General features: G+C 47.3%; 1 protein-coding gene across 1 annotated transcript; it reads right to left on the reverse strand.

Moving 5' to 3' along the window:
• Window positions 1–11,974: 11,974 nt before the first annotated feature.
• Window positions 11,975–13,105, reverse strand: LOC123428638 (BTB/POZ and MATH domain-containing protein 2-like). Its single transcript, XM_045112843.1, has one exon. The coding sequence runs from the start codon at window positions 13,103–13,105 to the stop codon at window positions 11,975–11,977; it is 1,131 nt and encodes a 376-aa protein (XP_044968778.1).
• Window positions 13,106–15,161: the final 2,056 nt, after the last annotated feature.

Below are 15,161 nucleotides of genomic sequence, written 5' to 3' on the forward strand. Positions count from 1 at the left end.
CGCCACCCATTTTTGCCGGCAACTCTGCCAACTGCCCCGCGCCTCCACATCCGCCCAGTCCTACTTCGCCCGTCGCCACCGTCTTGCCGCCGGGGAGCCGACTGCTTCCCACCCCCACGCCCCCGACCAAGAAGCCGCCTCGCTGCCCGGCCAGATCCTCACCGGCGCGGTCGTGGGGCGTCGGCCCACTCGTCGGACGCCGACAGGGCAGCTAGCTGGTCCGTGTGCGCCGCGACTCCCTTCGTCGGCCGCAAAGTTGTCAGAATCATGACTCAAGTCTTAGAATCTTACCATCTTACGATCCAAACTAGCGCCTCCGATTCTACGATTTTCTCATAGAATCTAAGTTTCTACGATCCTGATAGTTAAGATTCTACGATTCACGATCCTAGCAACGGAGCTCCGATCCGATTCAGAATCGCGATTCTGACAACTTTGGCCGGCCGTCTTCTTCGTCGACGCCCGCAAGCTGTTCGACAGTTTGCCAAGGTACAAAAAATGGACACCGCTGATGAGTTTGGCAAGGGTAGTATAAGGGTCATGTCAAGGCTTGCACTGTCATACTAGAGGTCGTTGCGTCTGAAGATCTCTGGATCTGGCACTCTTTCTTTGGTATGGCCGGATCACACAATGGTATCAATGTGCTTCAGCACTTGCCGGTGTTTGCTAGGCTTGCCGAAGGCAACATCCCACCGGGGAACTTTACTGTCAACGGCCACAACTACGACAAAGGATACTACCTGGGTGACGGTATCTATCCTAAGTGGACCACTATTGTCAAGACAATACCCGACCCTGTCGGAGAGAAGAGGAAAAGATTTGCCCAAGAGCAAGAGGGTGCTAGGAAGGATGTCGAGCGTGCCTTTGGTGTTTTGCAATCTCGACGGGGCATCGTTCGGTATCCTACTAATACCTGGAACACGCAGAAACCATGGGAGGTGATGACTGCTTGTGTGATCATGCATAATATGATCGTAGAAGACGAGCGTCCGGAACGTCTGTACGATCAAGGGTTGAGTTTCAGGATGAGAATGTTGTGCCTGAGCATGAAGGAGCGGCAACGTTTGAACAATTCATCCAAGTTCATCAAGACATGAGTGATTGAAAAACTCACGTGCAACTGCAAAATGATTTGATTGAGCATATGTGGGCTCATGTTGGCAACCAATAAATTTATCTTCTTTTATTCGTTAGGAAAACTATGTACAAACTATGTGAGATATTTTTATTTTTATTCGGCTTGTAATAACAATGTTATTTTTGATCTAAATTATGTTATCTAATTCAAACTATGAAAATCATACAAAATAGAACGGCCACGCCGGCACATATGGATCGACGTATTGGGCTCACTACCAATCTATATCTAAAACAGGGCGGGCGACCGACCCAAACGGAGAAAAGGCGAACGAAATCGTTGTTCGTTCGGGTTGGCCCGTTCAAGTTGCTCTTAACCACCCGAAAGCAAATATTCTGCTACATGCAATGTTTACATCGAATTTTCCTTGGGTAAAAAGCCGCTTTGCACCGTTTTTCAAACCACGCACGGGTACGGAAAAGGACACGCACGCACCGATGCACGCACTTCCCTCGTCGCGGGAGCTCCTTTGGGTGATGTCACCAACGGAGCCGCCGCACTGGCCCGTGCACAGGGGCCGCCGCGCCTTTCCCGTCTGCGAGGGAGGCCGAGCCGGCCAATCGGCGCGTGCCGTGGTGCGCGCTCGCCATCCGTCCAGACTTGAGCACTTATTTCTTCCCTTCGGCGTAGCGTTGGGATGAGAGGAGGACTCAGAGCAGGTGACAACAACACACGGAGAAGTTTATTACTACTAGCCGAAAAAGGCGGTCCTGTCGTGCGTGCATGCATGCCTTTGCCATCGGAGAGGCGGTGCAGCCATACCCATGGCGCGTTTCGGTGGCTCACGGGGAATCGGGGATCCCGGCCGAAAAGCCACGAGGCGCACGCGAGGCACCACGGGGTGGCGAGCGAAAGCTGCCTCCGTTTTGGTCCTGTGGTGGCGAGTTGGTGAGGGCGTATCTGCTGCCGGTGCTGCCGCTCGGGCCCTGTCCATTGACCGCACGACTGCCCGAATCTTTTGTCCATGCATGCATGCATGCTGCAGCTGTGCCCGATCGTTAGCTTGATAAGCTTTTCAAGTCACCGGCAAAATCTGGTCGTACAACCAGTAGTTTATGAAACGTAGTGTCCTGGTAAGATCCTCGTCCAACGGAGAAATCTACGAGGATTTTGGCTGTTGAAAGGCTTGATGAAGGAAGCCACCTGGAAACGTGGCTGGTGTAGTATTATATGGGATTCCGTATTATATAGCCTCACTCCATCTCGCAGTTACACGGTAAGCCCGGCTTAAGTAAACAGCTCCGAAACAAGGCGACTAAAATAAGCAGTTGAATGGCACCCCGCGTGATAGGCGAGCATCAACAGTCTGTTCTCGGGCTTCGAGAGATGAGACCTCGTGGCTGGACACCCATGTCCATGTGGCCAGTGTACCCATCATGTCGTCCTCCATGCATGGAAATGGAATCAACGGGGTCGGATTTTTGGGGTGGAGCGGCATGCATGCATGAAGACACCACCGGCCGTGTTGGAAACTTGGAATCCGCGATGCATGCCCCTTTGTTTAATTTCTCTCTCTTTCTCTTTCTCGTGTAGCTGGACTGAGCCTGGAGATCGTCTGACTCTGACGTATACTCGTGTTGCAAGCCAACGTGCTGCTCTTCTCATAAAGGTTAAGAAGATACGCAAGTTGAAGTGGAACCAGCAGTATAGTGGTTACGTTTCTGATGTTCGAACACGGGTGGACGGTGTGCGCAACTACGAGGATGATACATGGAATATGCGCTTGTGCAATCTTTTGCTTGGGAGGAAAGCGAGGCCAGCGGGTGTGCCTTTTTTTTTCTTGGTTAGAAAGAAACAAGTGTACTTTCCCAGATTCGCAAACACTGAACGAGATTCAACTGACCCGTTGCTTGACTGCGGCCAACATGCGGATCGTGGCAAGCGATGCTTCTGCGAACCGTTCCGCGCTTTTAGGTGCGGAGCTCGCCAAAGAATGTTCAAATGATCGATCACGTACGTGGACAAGTACTCTACTCCCCAAAGTAGCAAAAATGCACAGGGTTCCCACGCAGTGGTTGGTGGAAGATTCCGATTCGTTGCGTCGACCTACTATTTATTACCACTCCCTATAGTGATCTAAAACGTTTTATATTATTTTACATAAGAATTATTTTTGAACAACGGCACAGGAACCCACGGTTATAAGAGCATCTCCACTTTTCCAGCCGATTGGGGTCAATACTGGCGAAAATTTTAATAATATAAGGAAAAAGTTTTTCAACCATGCCCCCATTCAACACTAGAAGACAAAAGAAATAAGAGAAAAAAAAGATTTAGTGGACGAGCTGCATGCACGTGAGTGGGACTATTGCATGCAAGAAAGAGAAAGAGAGGGAGAGATGAGAGAGGGGGTGGGAGGCTGATAGTGGGCCTCTTGCATGCAAATAATAGCGCCGGCGCTCCCGACATCCCCCCGGCAAGCTGGGTTCGACCTGAAACCGTCGGGGCCGATTCTGGTTCTAATTGGCGAAAAACGTACTCCCGGGGACGCGATTGGGGCGTTTTTTCCCGCCGACGACAAAAATGACTTGAGAGGGGCTGGTTGGGGGCGCGGCTAAAGATGCTCTAAGCTGTGAACAACCAAGCTGGAATTGTAAGCTCCAATGTGTACTATCGTTTGAGGTTGGCTGCAGCTAGACATGAGCCGACGACGAAACTTTTGACAAAGTCTACTCATAACATCCAAGAACACAACACGACGTATGCCGGGCACCAACACATAGGAACCGACAGCTGCAAACGCGAAGAAAAACGTTCAATTTCAACCAACTGATTTCTGCGTTGTTTAAAATGCCACGAGGGCTCGACATGTGTCGAGCTTCACACACTTCCTTATTTGTGCCCAATACTCCGCCGTCCACTTCTCGCATCGCTTCCTCGCCCAAATTGATCCCCTTTCTCTCCACCGCCCCTCCTGCTTCATAAACCATCGAGGGTCTTGCGTGCCACCGTCGCTAGCCATGAACCCCTTCGCCTGGCGCGTACGCTGCTCCCTCCTGCCCTCCCCCGCGACTGTAAATCCATTGGAGATCTCTGCTATTGCTGCAAGCAGAGAGCTGCACGACACCGAGCTCCATCGCGTTGCCGTTGCTTTGCGCTGCATAGAAATATTTGTTGGCGTCGCCGCATGCTGTCGTTGTTGCATCGGAGCTTCGCTGGAACGCCGTCGTGGCTGTAGCGCAGCTTCACGGGAACGCCGTCGCGGCTGCAATGGAGCCCGTCGTGGCTGCAATGGAGCGTGGTTGCAGCTCGGTCGGGGCTGCAATGAAGCTCAGACGGAGTTGCCATGGTGCTTCAACGGAGCCGTCGACGTTGCGTTGGAGCTCCGCCAGGGCTTCAGTGGAACTCGACCAGAGTTGCAATGGAGTTTCATCGGATCCGTCGGCCCTGCGTTGGAGCTTCGTCGGGGTTGCAATGAAGCTTGACCAGAGCATCGTTGTTGCGCTGAAGCTTCACCGGAGCTGCAATGAAGCTCGTCGGACGCACTCGGTACCGCGTTGGAGCCTCGCCAAGGCTTCAATGACGCTGTGTGTGAAGCTGATGCGCTCGCTGCTGGCGTGGAGCTACTGTGATCTAACGACCACAGTACATTAATCCAAAGACTGAATAGTGGATAGGCGGATGATTTTTTCTTAAAACCGTCTGGCTAATTCGTAGCGGCCCCCGAACGCGAATGGCGTACGTCGGGACCAGGCAACCGAATGAAGTTATTGCGGCGACCATGCCGCTGAGTGAACCGCGTGATCGACCCATGCTAAGCTGCTGGGCGGGCGCTGAACAAACGCAAGTCGGTCAACCGGGATGTGACCCAGAAGCAAAGCCGTACGTGCGTAAAAGCTGCGGATCGATCGTTGTCGTGTGTCCTATGCGGCTATATATGCCGGCTCGGTCAAGAAGTTGACGATCGAGACGCAGAGCGGTGGAGCCGCGGCTGCAGCAGTGTTTGAACATCGAGAAGGCGATCAACCAACGAGACCGGTGTTGACGTGAGCAGGTGCATGCATCCACCGCGGTGCAGTGCAGACGGATGGTTGCTTGTTCACAGGAGTGCTGGTCTCAACTCTTGAATTCTGCACGGGCAGCAGCGAATGGTCCACCGGAGCTGCCTACGTGCTGCTGGGTTTGCACCCTCTGTCTCTACTTTGGATCTTTCATGTAGCTTGGTTTAATCAATTCTACTACGGCTGCCATCCGTTGAAATAACAAAAAAAAAAAAGGAAAGGAAAGGTGGCCACAATCGTCGTGGCCCACATGTTTGAGAATGAACGATGGTCGATGGGGAAGAGCACAAGACTGACTGAACTGGAGCACCTCCAAATCACTCTCTGCCTCTGATAGCCTATCTGCTTTCCCGCTTTCAGCTATCAGATTACCGATTGGAAGGTTGCCGCGCAAAGTCAGCAGGCCACCTAACCCTGCCAGGCGGCCTCCATTTCTTTCTTGTATCTTGAACATCCAAAGATTCCACCTATCGCTGCTATGCCTAGCTAACGTGGTGCTTTTGCCCTCTCACGGGCCGGGTCGGGTCACATCCCGATTGCCGTGTCACGCATTACCCATCGGCGAGAAGAAAACTTGATAAGCGTGCGTGCATCCCAGTTACAGTGTTCAGAGAAAAAGGATGCTTCAGTAGTTTTGATTGAAGTACCTATTTACCCACATGATTTCCACTCCAGACTGCATGCAGTTTTCAGTTCAGTAGTTCAAGCAGTGAGCACAGTGCTATGATTTCACTCTCAACTTTTGACTCTGCAGTTGTACATGGTTCAACTTCCTTGTTGGAGGCACTCTAGTAGACTTGAGAAGGGCCGATGCTTGCAAGCCGAGGGAAACGCAATCTGACATCTCAAAAGGAAACTAGAGACTAATCTACTTGGTAAGGATGAGATTGTTTAAGATCTCTAAATTCCCATCATGTTCCATGTTCTTCTCCATCATACGGCTCCGATCGCCTTTACTTGACAGCTTGATGCAGTGGCCATTTCATGGTCCAGCATGTACAGTCAATGCGCCGGAGGCAACTTTGGTTCAGTGGCCTGCATTAGAAATGTTCCCACAGTATTCATCCATATGGCCATATTGTGTATGCATCGACAGCCCGAGAAGGTTGCGCCCTAGAATGCCACATCGTCTAGCCATCAGGCATCATTTTTTTTTTTAATAAAAGGGGTTTCCCCCCTGCTCCATTTTATTGAATGAAGCAACGTCATCAGGCACCATATCATATCTTGGCCGTTATCTGCAAATGTGTACTCACAACTACTGACTGATGAACGAAAATTAGATGCCACAAGGATACGATAGGATGGTTGATTTGCCGCGTCCTGTAAAGGACGGGATGACAAGGGAAGATGTTTGGTTTGGACATGATCTATCTTCAAGTAGGAAACGAAGTGAATGGCACCAACAAACATGATCTGCAGGTCCCAAGGAATCTCATACAGGTTTCAACAAGAAGGGCATTGTGAAAACCTTTGTGCAGCATTAAGGCCGCTACAAATAAACAATAGATCAGACAAGAGATATTCTTCACATGAGCTATTCTTCCATTCGGGAAAGGTAGAACTGTAATATATTTTTTCTGAACATGATAATGACACTGAAAGTAAAGTAATGGCTGTACATTGTAATTTTACATTAGCTGCGGTTTGACCTATGAATGATGCGGAGATATCTGATATGGGGGGTCTGAATTTACTATGTGAAAATTTAGTCCCACATGAGGATATTAAACAGTCACGGGTGGTACTGGATGATTATCAACAACATAATGAACATCTTAATTATATTGGCAAAGATACTCTTGGTTATATGGACCAGGAGTATGCTTCTGACAAGCCAAAACGAACTTCGAAACGGAGGGTTTATACAGTTTCTGCAGTACGTAGGAGTGCTAGATTCAGGACTGCTAAATTTTTTTAGGTGAAATATGAAAGGGTTATTTTGGAATAGCAGAGGCCTGAGAGACTTGGCTAAAATTAGGTTCCTTGCAGAAACAACGTTACAACATAGTCTTGACTTCATCGCGTTGATGGAGACGGGGCGGGATAACTTCACGTTGCAATTTCTTAACTCCCTTTCAGGAGGGGTGGAATTTTACTGGCATTGCCTCCCTTCAAGAGGAAGGTCCGGAGGGATCTTACTTGGTGTCCGATGCAATACCCTTCAAGTGCGAGAAGTACTATTAGGGGACTTCTCGGTCAAATTTCGGATTAGAAACAAGGAAGACGGGTTTCAACAGGCTCTAGTCGCGGTGTATGGTGCCGCTCAGGCGGAGCAAAAGCCAGCCTTTCTTGCTGATCTGGTTAGAATTTGCGATGACAATCTACCACTAGTGTTAGGTGGTGACTTCAATATCATCAGGAAAGCTGATGAGAAAAGCAACGACAATTTTGATGGTAGATGGCCCTTTATGTTCAATACAATTATAGAGAGCCTAAACCTATGGGAGATTGAACTCTCAGGTAGAAAATATACTTGGGCCAACTCTCTACCTAATCAGACTTTTGAAAAATTGGACAGGGTACTTACTAGTGTTGACTGGGAACAGAAGTTCCCATTAGTCACAGTTTGTGCTATGCAGAGGGCTATATCTGATCATACTCCACTTTTGCTAGATTCTGGCAATGCCACTAACAGAGGAAAAAAAGATGCTTTCTCCTTTGAATCAAGTTGGTTCACACGTGAGGGCTTTATGGACATGATTGCTAGAGTATGGAGCAAGGATACGAGTGGGAAAACTAGTGTAGACATCTGGCAAAATAAAATCCAATACCTTAGACAATTCTTGAGAGGTTGGGCTAAGAATGTTTCGGGGATTTATAAGGATGAGCAAGACCGACTGCTCCAATTCATAGATGCTCTGGATCGTAAGGCAGAGACCTGCATGTTGGATGAACATGAAAGGTCGTCAAAGTATGAGGCCGAACAAAGAGTGCGTGCCCTCCTTCGAGAGGAGGAAATGAAATGGGCCGTCAGAGCCAAGGTTAGGGCAATTGTCCATGGGGATAACAACACAAAGTTTTTACACTTGATTGCAAATGGCAAACATAGGAAAAAGAGAATCTTACAGCTTGAGCAAGACGAGGGTACCATAGTAGGTCATGAGAATCTTAAATTGTATATCACAAACTATTACAAACGGTTGTTCGGTGCTCCAGATCATAGCTTTGTGTCTATGGACGAGCATCAGATTGCGGATATTCCTCAAGTTGGACAAGCCGACAATGAGAGTCTTTCCGCACATTCCTAGAGAAAGAGGTGTTGCAGGCGATTGAGGGTATGAAAAATGGTAAAGCTCCTGAGCCGGACGGGTTCCCAGCTGAGTTTTATAAGAAATGTTGGCATATTATTAAGGCGGATCTTATGTTTATGTTCCTTGATTTGTTCTCTGGACACCTACAACTCTTTCATCTTAATTTTGGTACGATAACGTTACTACCGAAGAAAGAGGGTGCTTCCAGAATTGAACAATTTCGTCCTATCTGTCTGCTGAATGTTATCTTTAAAATTCTCACAAAGGTGGGAACTGACAGGCTAACTAAGATGGCACATTCGGTCGTGCAATCTTGGCAGACGACATTCATGCCTGGAAGGAATATTCTTGAAGGGGTTGTCGTACTGCATGAGACCCTTCATGAATTGCACTCCAAGAAGCTCAATGGAGTTTTATTTAAGGTTGATTTTGAAAAGGCATACGATAAAGTCAAATGGTCTTTCCTACAACAAACTCTACGTATGAAAGGGTTTGGCGACATTTGGCGAAAACATGTAGATTGTTTTATAAAAAAAGGTAGTGTCAGTATTAAAGTAAATGATGATGTCGGTCATTTCTTTCATACACTTAAGGGACTTAGACAAGGAGATCCTATGTCACCTATTTTATTTAACATTGTTGCGGACATGTTGGCGCTAATGATAAGGAGGGCTAATGACAAAGATTTAATAGGGGGACTAGTACCTCATCTAGTTGATGGGGGTGTCTCGATCCTACAATACGCGAACGACACGATCCTTTTCATGGAACATGATCTCAAAAAAGCCACAAACTTGAAGCTCATATTATGCTTATTTGAACAGCTATCTGGGTTGAAGATTAATTTTCATAAAAGTGAGCTCTTCTGCTTTGGGGATGCACAAGCAGAACAACTCACGTATAATCAACTTTTTGGTTGTGAGGGTGGTAAGTTACCGTTTACATACTTAGGAATCCCCATTCATCACCGGAAGTTGACCATCAAGGAGTGGAGATGTATCGAGGATCGTTTTGAGAAAAAACTAAGCTGCTGGAAGGGCAAGCTATTATCCTACGGAGGACGATTGGTTCTTGTCAACTCAGTGTTGACAAGTATGCCAATGTTTCTTCTATCCTTTTTTGAAGTGCCTGTTGGGGTGCGGAAAAGGTTGGATTTTTATCGATCTCGATTTTTCTGGCAGAGTGACGAGGTAAAGACTAAATATAGACTGGCTAGATGGGATATTATTTGTAGACCCAAGGATCAGGGAGGTTTGGGGATTAAAAATTTAGAGGTTAAGAACAGGTGTCTGCTTAGCAAGTGTCTATTCCGACTGTCTGTCGAATCACAAGGGATGTGGATACACATTCTAAAGAACAAGTACCTACAACAAAAGACATTAGCTCAGGTCACTGCGAGACCTGGCGATTCACCTTTCTGGAAGGGTCTCATGAGGACAAAGGCTGCTTTCTTTAACAGGACTAGATTCATCATAGGCAATGGTGAAAATACTAGATTCTGGGAGGATACTTGGTTAGGAGAAGAACCCTTGGCTCTCCAATATCCGCAACTCTATAATATTGCACAGCGAAAACAGACATCCGTTGCGGCAGTGTTACGAGAGATTCCTCTCAACATTCAATTTCATAGAGCCTTGATCGGAAATACATGGGTTCGATGGTTACATCTAGTCAGAAGGCTAATGGATGTTACCCTATCTGATTTTCGTGATAGTATTCGTTGGAGGTTGACCACCAATGGTACTTTCTTAGTGAAATCGATGTATGACCATATTATTGATACGTCACCTATTCCAAAGTCCATGAATATATGGAAGGTCAAAGTTCCCCTTAAGATAAAAATCTTCATGTGGTTTGTTCACAAAGGAGTTGTTTTAACTAAGGATAACTTGGCTAAAAGACACTGGAAAGGAAATAAAAGATGTAGCTTCTGTCAGACGCATGAGACGATTAAGCACCTCTTTCTGGACTGCCCTATGGCTAAACTATTATGGCGCTCAATCCAAATTACTTTTAACATTGCCCCGCCTACTAGCGCATTAACATGTTATTTGGGACGTGGCTGGACGGGGTTAATGTACTTTACGTCAAACTAATTCGAGTTGGAACTTGTGTTATTCTGTGGGCTATATGAAACTGCAGAAATGATCTAGTTTTTAACATAATACACTATATTAATTTTTTGCAGGTCATCTTCAGGGCTACCGCCTTGATCCGCATGTGATCCTTACTCACTCCTGTGGAAACGAGGGAGCCTTTGGTTACTGGGTGTGTCCGATGGGAGATGGTAGCTCAGGTTATCTTCAACCGATATGGATGGCGGCATGCTAATAGGATAGGACCATAGTCATTTATACCGATGGGTATCATCGGTGTTGGCGTTATGATCGCCGTGTAACTCTTTCTCATGTTATTTTTTCTTCGGTTTCTCGGACTTCTTTGTATTTTTTTCAGACTACTTCGTACTTAATAAATGGCTGCATGCATCACTTGACGCAGAGGCCGGGGCGATGCCTCCTTTTCGAAAAAAACATTGTAATTTTACATTAGCAATAATTCGACATGTGTAAACCTATCCCAGAGGATGATAGTAGCGAATCACAGCTCACATCCTTAGGAAGAGAAAAAAGAACATCCTTACGCAGAGGCTGAACCGTTGAATGCAAGTTAACTAGGCGCCATGCAACTGACACTTGGTTTGTGTGTACTCTGGTTCGATGCCATGTTTGGAATGCAGAAATTACAAGGATTTGGAATGCAGAAATGACAAGGATATGTTCTTGCTAAAACCAAAAACTCGCTGACCAAAGGATTACAGTTTGTAATTAATAAACAGGCTTTCTTTAGAATACTCTGTGCGAACGTGGAGGGACGCATGCGTCAACCTCAAATTTCGGAGTTGCCTCATACTACTAAATAAACATATTGAGGAGATCATCTTCACATTAAAATAGTATTTTCAGGCTAAAAACCAATAATGAAAATAACTTTTGAGACAAGCAACATGATCTAGCAAATTAAGAAATGCTTTAACCTACATATATTATGACTTTAGTTGTATAGATGTTGTAAGTGCATGTAAAATCACATTCATCCTTCATCTACAATTGTATCAATAAGATGGCACATATATATTCCCAAAGGTACTAATTGATAGGAATTAAACGTCTTGGCACCTTAAAAAGGAGAAATTAAAGAGAGTATATAAATAAGAAAAAAGTAGATGATTACAGAAGACTCAGAAAACTAGTTAAGGTTCATAAATTCAGACATAGGATGAGCATCCAATGAGTACACGCAGGAGATATACTCATTCTTCTCCAGAAGAGACCAAAATATCTCTAAAAGCTAAAGGACACGGACGGCTATTTATCTCCAAAGATCTCTGAATCCAGGTGGTGTACAGTATCTTGTGGAAGCTAAGACGAGAACCAAGATGAGTATTCCAAAACTTGCAAGACCTGCTTGCCTTTTCCAACATAACTATTAAGTTTGTCTCCTCCAAATGATCTCTAGGAAGTGAAAAGTTAAGGATAAGACTAGTTCATCCTGGGTAGGTGATTGCATGTTAACTAAGCTAACTATTCTAAGCTAGGATGGGTACACTTAAATTTGAAAAGCTTCGTAACTCTCTCCAAGATATTTACCGAGACAGCAGGGCATGATTTCTTCAGGTGCACATACCCTTGGCTTGCCAACACATCATCCAATTTATTCGAAGACATGATAAATTCAGCACAAGCATCTTTTAGCCTGCTGCAGTGATGCTGATCGGCTAGAGCTGACGTGGTCGCCACAGTCTCAACATCAAGAGTTCTGCAAAGAATGTCTTCGCACATCATCTTCATCCTTTCCATCGCATACCGGTCTGCAGCCACTAGCAAGTGCCTGACCATTTCTTTTTTCTCTTCATCATCAATTTTGTCCATGGACGGCAATGAATCCGTGTAGATAAAGTGAAGCAATGCCTTGAAAACAGCAGGCGGCATGTCTTCGACGGTGATGTTCTGGCCACGCTTGCCCCTCATCGGTCCGTAGAGCTCTGCCTTGAAGACCGGAGACCGTGTTGCAAGCACAATCTTATGCGCAGGAAAAATCTCACCTTCAACCTCGAACGTCACATCTGCTTCGTCGGCGGCCTCTAGCAATTTTCCGAAATTTTCTGCCAAGTCTGAGGGTGGCATCTGGACCTCGGCTGTTATCGCGGCGTCCGCAACAAGTGGTTTCTTGATCACAGTTAGATCGCACTCAATTACAAGACGGTCATCCCGCAAGTAAGCCGACTCCTCCAGCTCACTCTTCTTCTTAAAACTGCGAACACCCCAACAACAATAATCTGTCGTCGCACTCGCACTGGTGTTGAGAGAATCGAACACTACGGGTGATTCCACGGGTGCCACCGGCGATGACGACAGCCCGCTGGCCTGGTCGAGCAGCCTCAACTTGTAGAGCACCCTTACCTTGGCACCCTTGCTCAGGAGCTTCACGTAGACTGAGATGTAGCCCTCGCTTTCCTTGTTGCTTCCGTCTGGGTAGTAGCGGATGCACCACTCGAACCCGCCAACGGAGACGGTGGTGGAGCGGATGAATTCGCCGATGCCCATGCCCTTATGCAGGCTGTACCCGGCGATCTCGAAGACCAGCGTGGCCCGCGACGTCACTGGGGTGCACCTCGACACCCTCCTTTCCGCTGGCCTCTTCGTTTCCGCCATTGTGTTGTGGGAGCTTCCCTGCGGCCGGGCTGAGGGTGGCCGAGGTGGGGATCAAGGCGGCGGCGGCGGCGATGGGAGAGGGGGAACGTCGATGCGATCTGGGTGTGGGAGACAGGATAGCGACACGACGACGGAAGGTAGGTGGGCGGCGCGATCGAACGGGAAGCCGATGAGAGTTTGGGCGAGCAATCGGGGACGACGGCTCCAGAATTTCAAGCAAAAAAACCTCCGTTTCCGAGTATATGTCCCTCTCCTATTCCGCTGGCTCCACGAAACTGTCTTCACTCGGTCTCCCCTCCGTGGACGTCCAGGCCGGAGCCGCCTACGTCCCGCGCGCGGTCTCGCCTCGCGCTTGGGACACCGAAGCCAGCGCCATGCTCTCTTGCGTGCAAGGACGGGCGTTGCCGCTGTGGAGCCTGAGGTCAACGGTGAACTGACCCGTGTATTGATGTTGTTGTCACTGATCAAGGGTCGGGTATCGCCAACCTTTATCTACGAGGAGCCCCATGTGGAGAATGGGTAAAGCATGTGGGATCACCTGATCAGACTAAGGGGTGTCTCTAGTTTGCCGTGGATAGTTGGTGGGGATTTTAACGAGGCCCTTTGGCAACATGAGCATTTTTCCAGGACGGCTAGACGTGAAAGTCAGATGGAATCCTTCAGGGATACCCTAGTACTATGTGAGCTGATGGATCTGGGTTTCTCTGGCGTGCCATACACATACGATAACGGACGACTGGGGCATGGTAATATTCGTGTCCGCTTGGATAGAGTATGTGCATCGGATGAATGGAGGGATTTATTCCCTTATGCTAAAGTGCGGCACTTGATCTCCTCATGGTCAGATCATTGCCCTCTATTCCTGCATCTGGATGAGGTAATCGACGAACGCCGAAAAGGGAATCCAAAGTACGAAATCATGTGGGAACGGGACTGTCGTCTATCCCAGGTTATCGCGGCGGCATGGCTAAAGTAAAACCATCTGTTGATCTTGGGAATGTGGCAGCCTCTCTGAGATCGGTCATGTCTGACCTCCGGAAGTCGAGTAGAGAAAACTTTGGTCAATTGGAGAAACAGATCAATAGTCTTCGCACAGAGCTAGAATCACTGCAACTTAATAATGCCGATAGATTGCAAGTGAAACAGAAAATGGAAGAACTAGATGAGTTGCTATATAGAGAGGAGATGATGTGGCTCCAACGTAGTCGTATAACCTGGCTGAAGGAAGGCGACCGCAACACCAAATACTTTCATCGTCAGGCTGTGTGGCGGGCAAGGAGAAATAATATCCGGAGGCTTCAGAAAGATGATGGATCATGGTGTGATGTTCCATCGGAGATGGAATGTATGGCCGCCTTTTACTTTAAGGACGTGTATACCAAGGACCCCACGCTGGTACCGGATGTCATGTTAGACAAAATCCTGCCTAAGGTTACGGATGATATGAATGAAAAACTACTAGCCCCTTATTCAGAGAAGAAAATCTCGGATGCACTTTTTTAGATTGGACCGATGAAAGCCCCAGGGCCAGACGGGTTTCCTGCGAGATTTTATCAACGAAACTGGGGGGGTAATGAAGGAGGACATTGTTAAGGCGGTATGATCTCTCTTTTCATCGGGGGTAATGCCGGAGGGTGTTAATGAAACATCCATCGTTCTAATACTTAAGGTCCAGCACCCTGCCTCCCTGAAGGAATTTCGTCCTATATCTTTGTGCAATGTCATATACAAGGTGGTGTCCAAGTGCATGGTGAATCGTTTGCGGCCTTGTTTATCCGATCTTATCTCTGAAAATCAAAGTGCGTTCATCCCTGGTAGATTGATCTCCGACAATTTTATCATTGCTTTCGAGTGTTTGCATCATCTTCAAACAGGGTCTGCAAGGAATGAATTTTGCGCCTACAAGCTGGATTTATCCAAAGCATATGATCGTGTCAATTGGAATTTCCTGGAACGTGCCTTATTGAAGTGGAGTTTTGCAAGTGAATGGTTTACCCAGATCATGGCGTCGGTGCGCTCGGTCAAATTCTCAGTGAAGTTCAATGGGAGATATTTG

The sequence above is a fragment of the Hordeum vulgare genome, chromosome 2H, assembly GCF_904849725.1.
Source record: "Hordeum vulgare subsp. vulgare chromosome 2H, MorexV3_pseudomolecules_assembly, whole genome shotgun sequence".
NCBI lineage: Eukaryota > Viridiplantae > Streptophyta > Magnoliopsida > Poales > Poaceae > Hordeum > Hordeum vulgare.

Bases quoted from the DNA above. Each gene is read 5' to 3' on its own strand.
- LOC123428638 (XM_045112843.1), bottom strand. From the start codon at position 13,105: ATGGCGGAAACGAAGAGGCCAGCGGAAAGGAGGGTGTCGAGGTGCACC.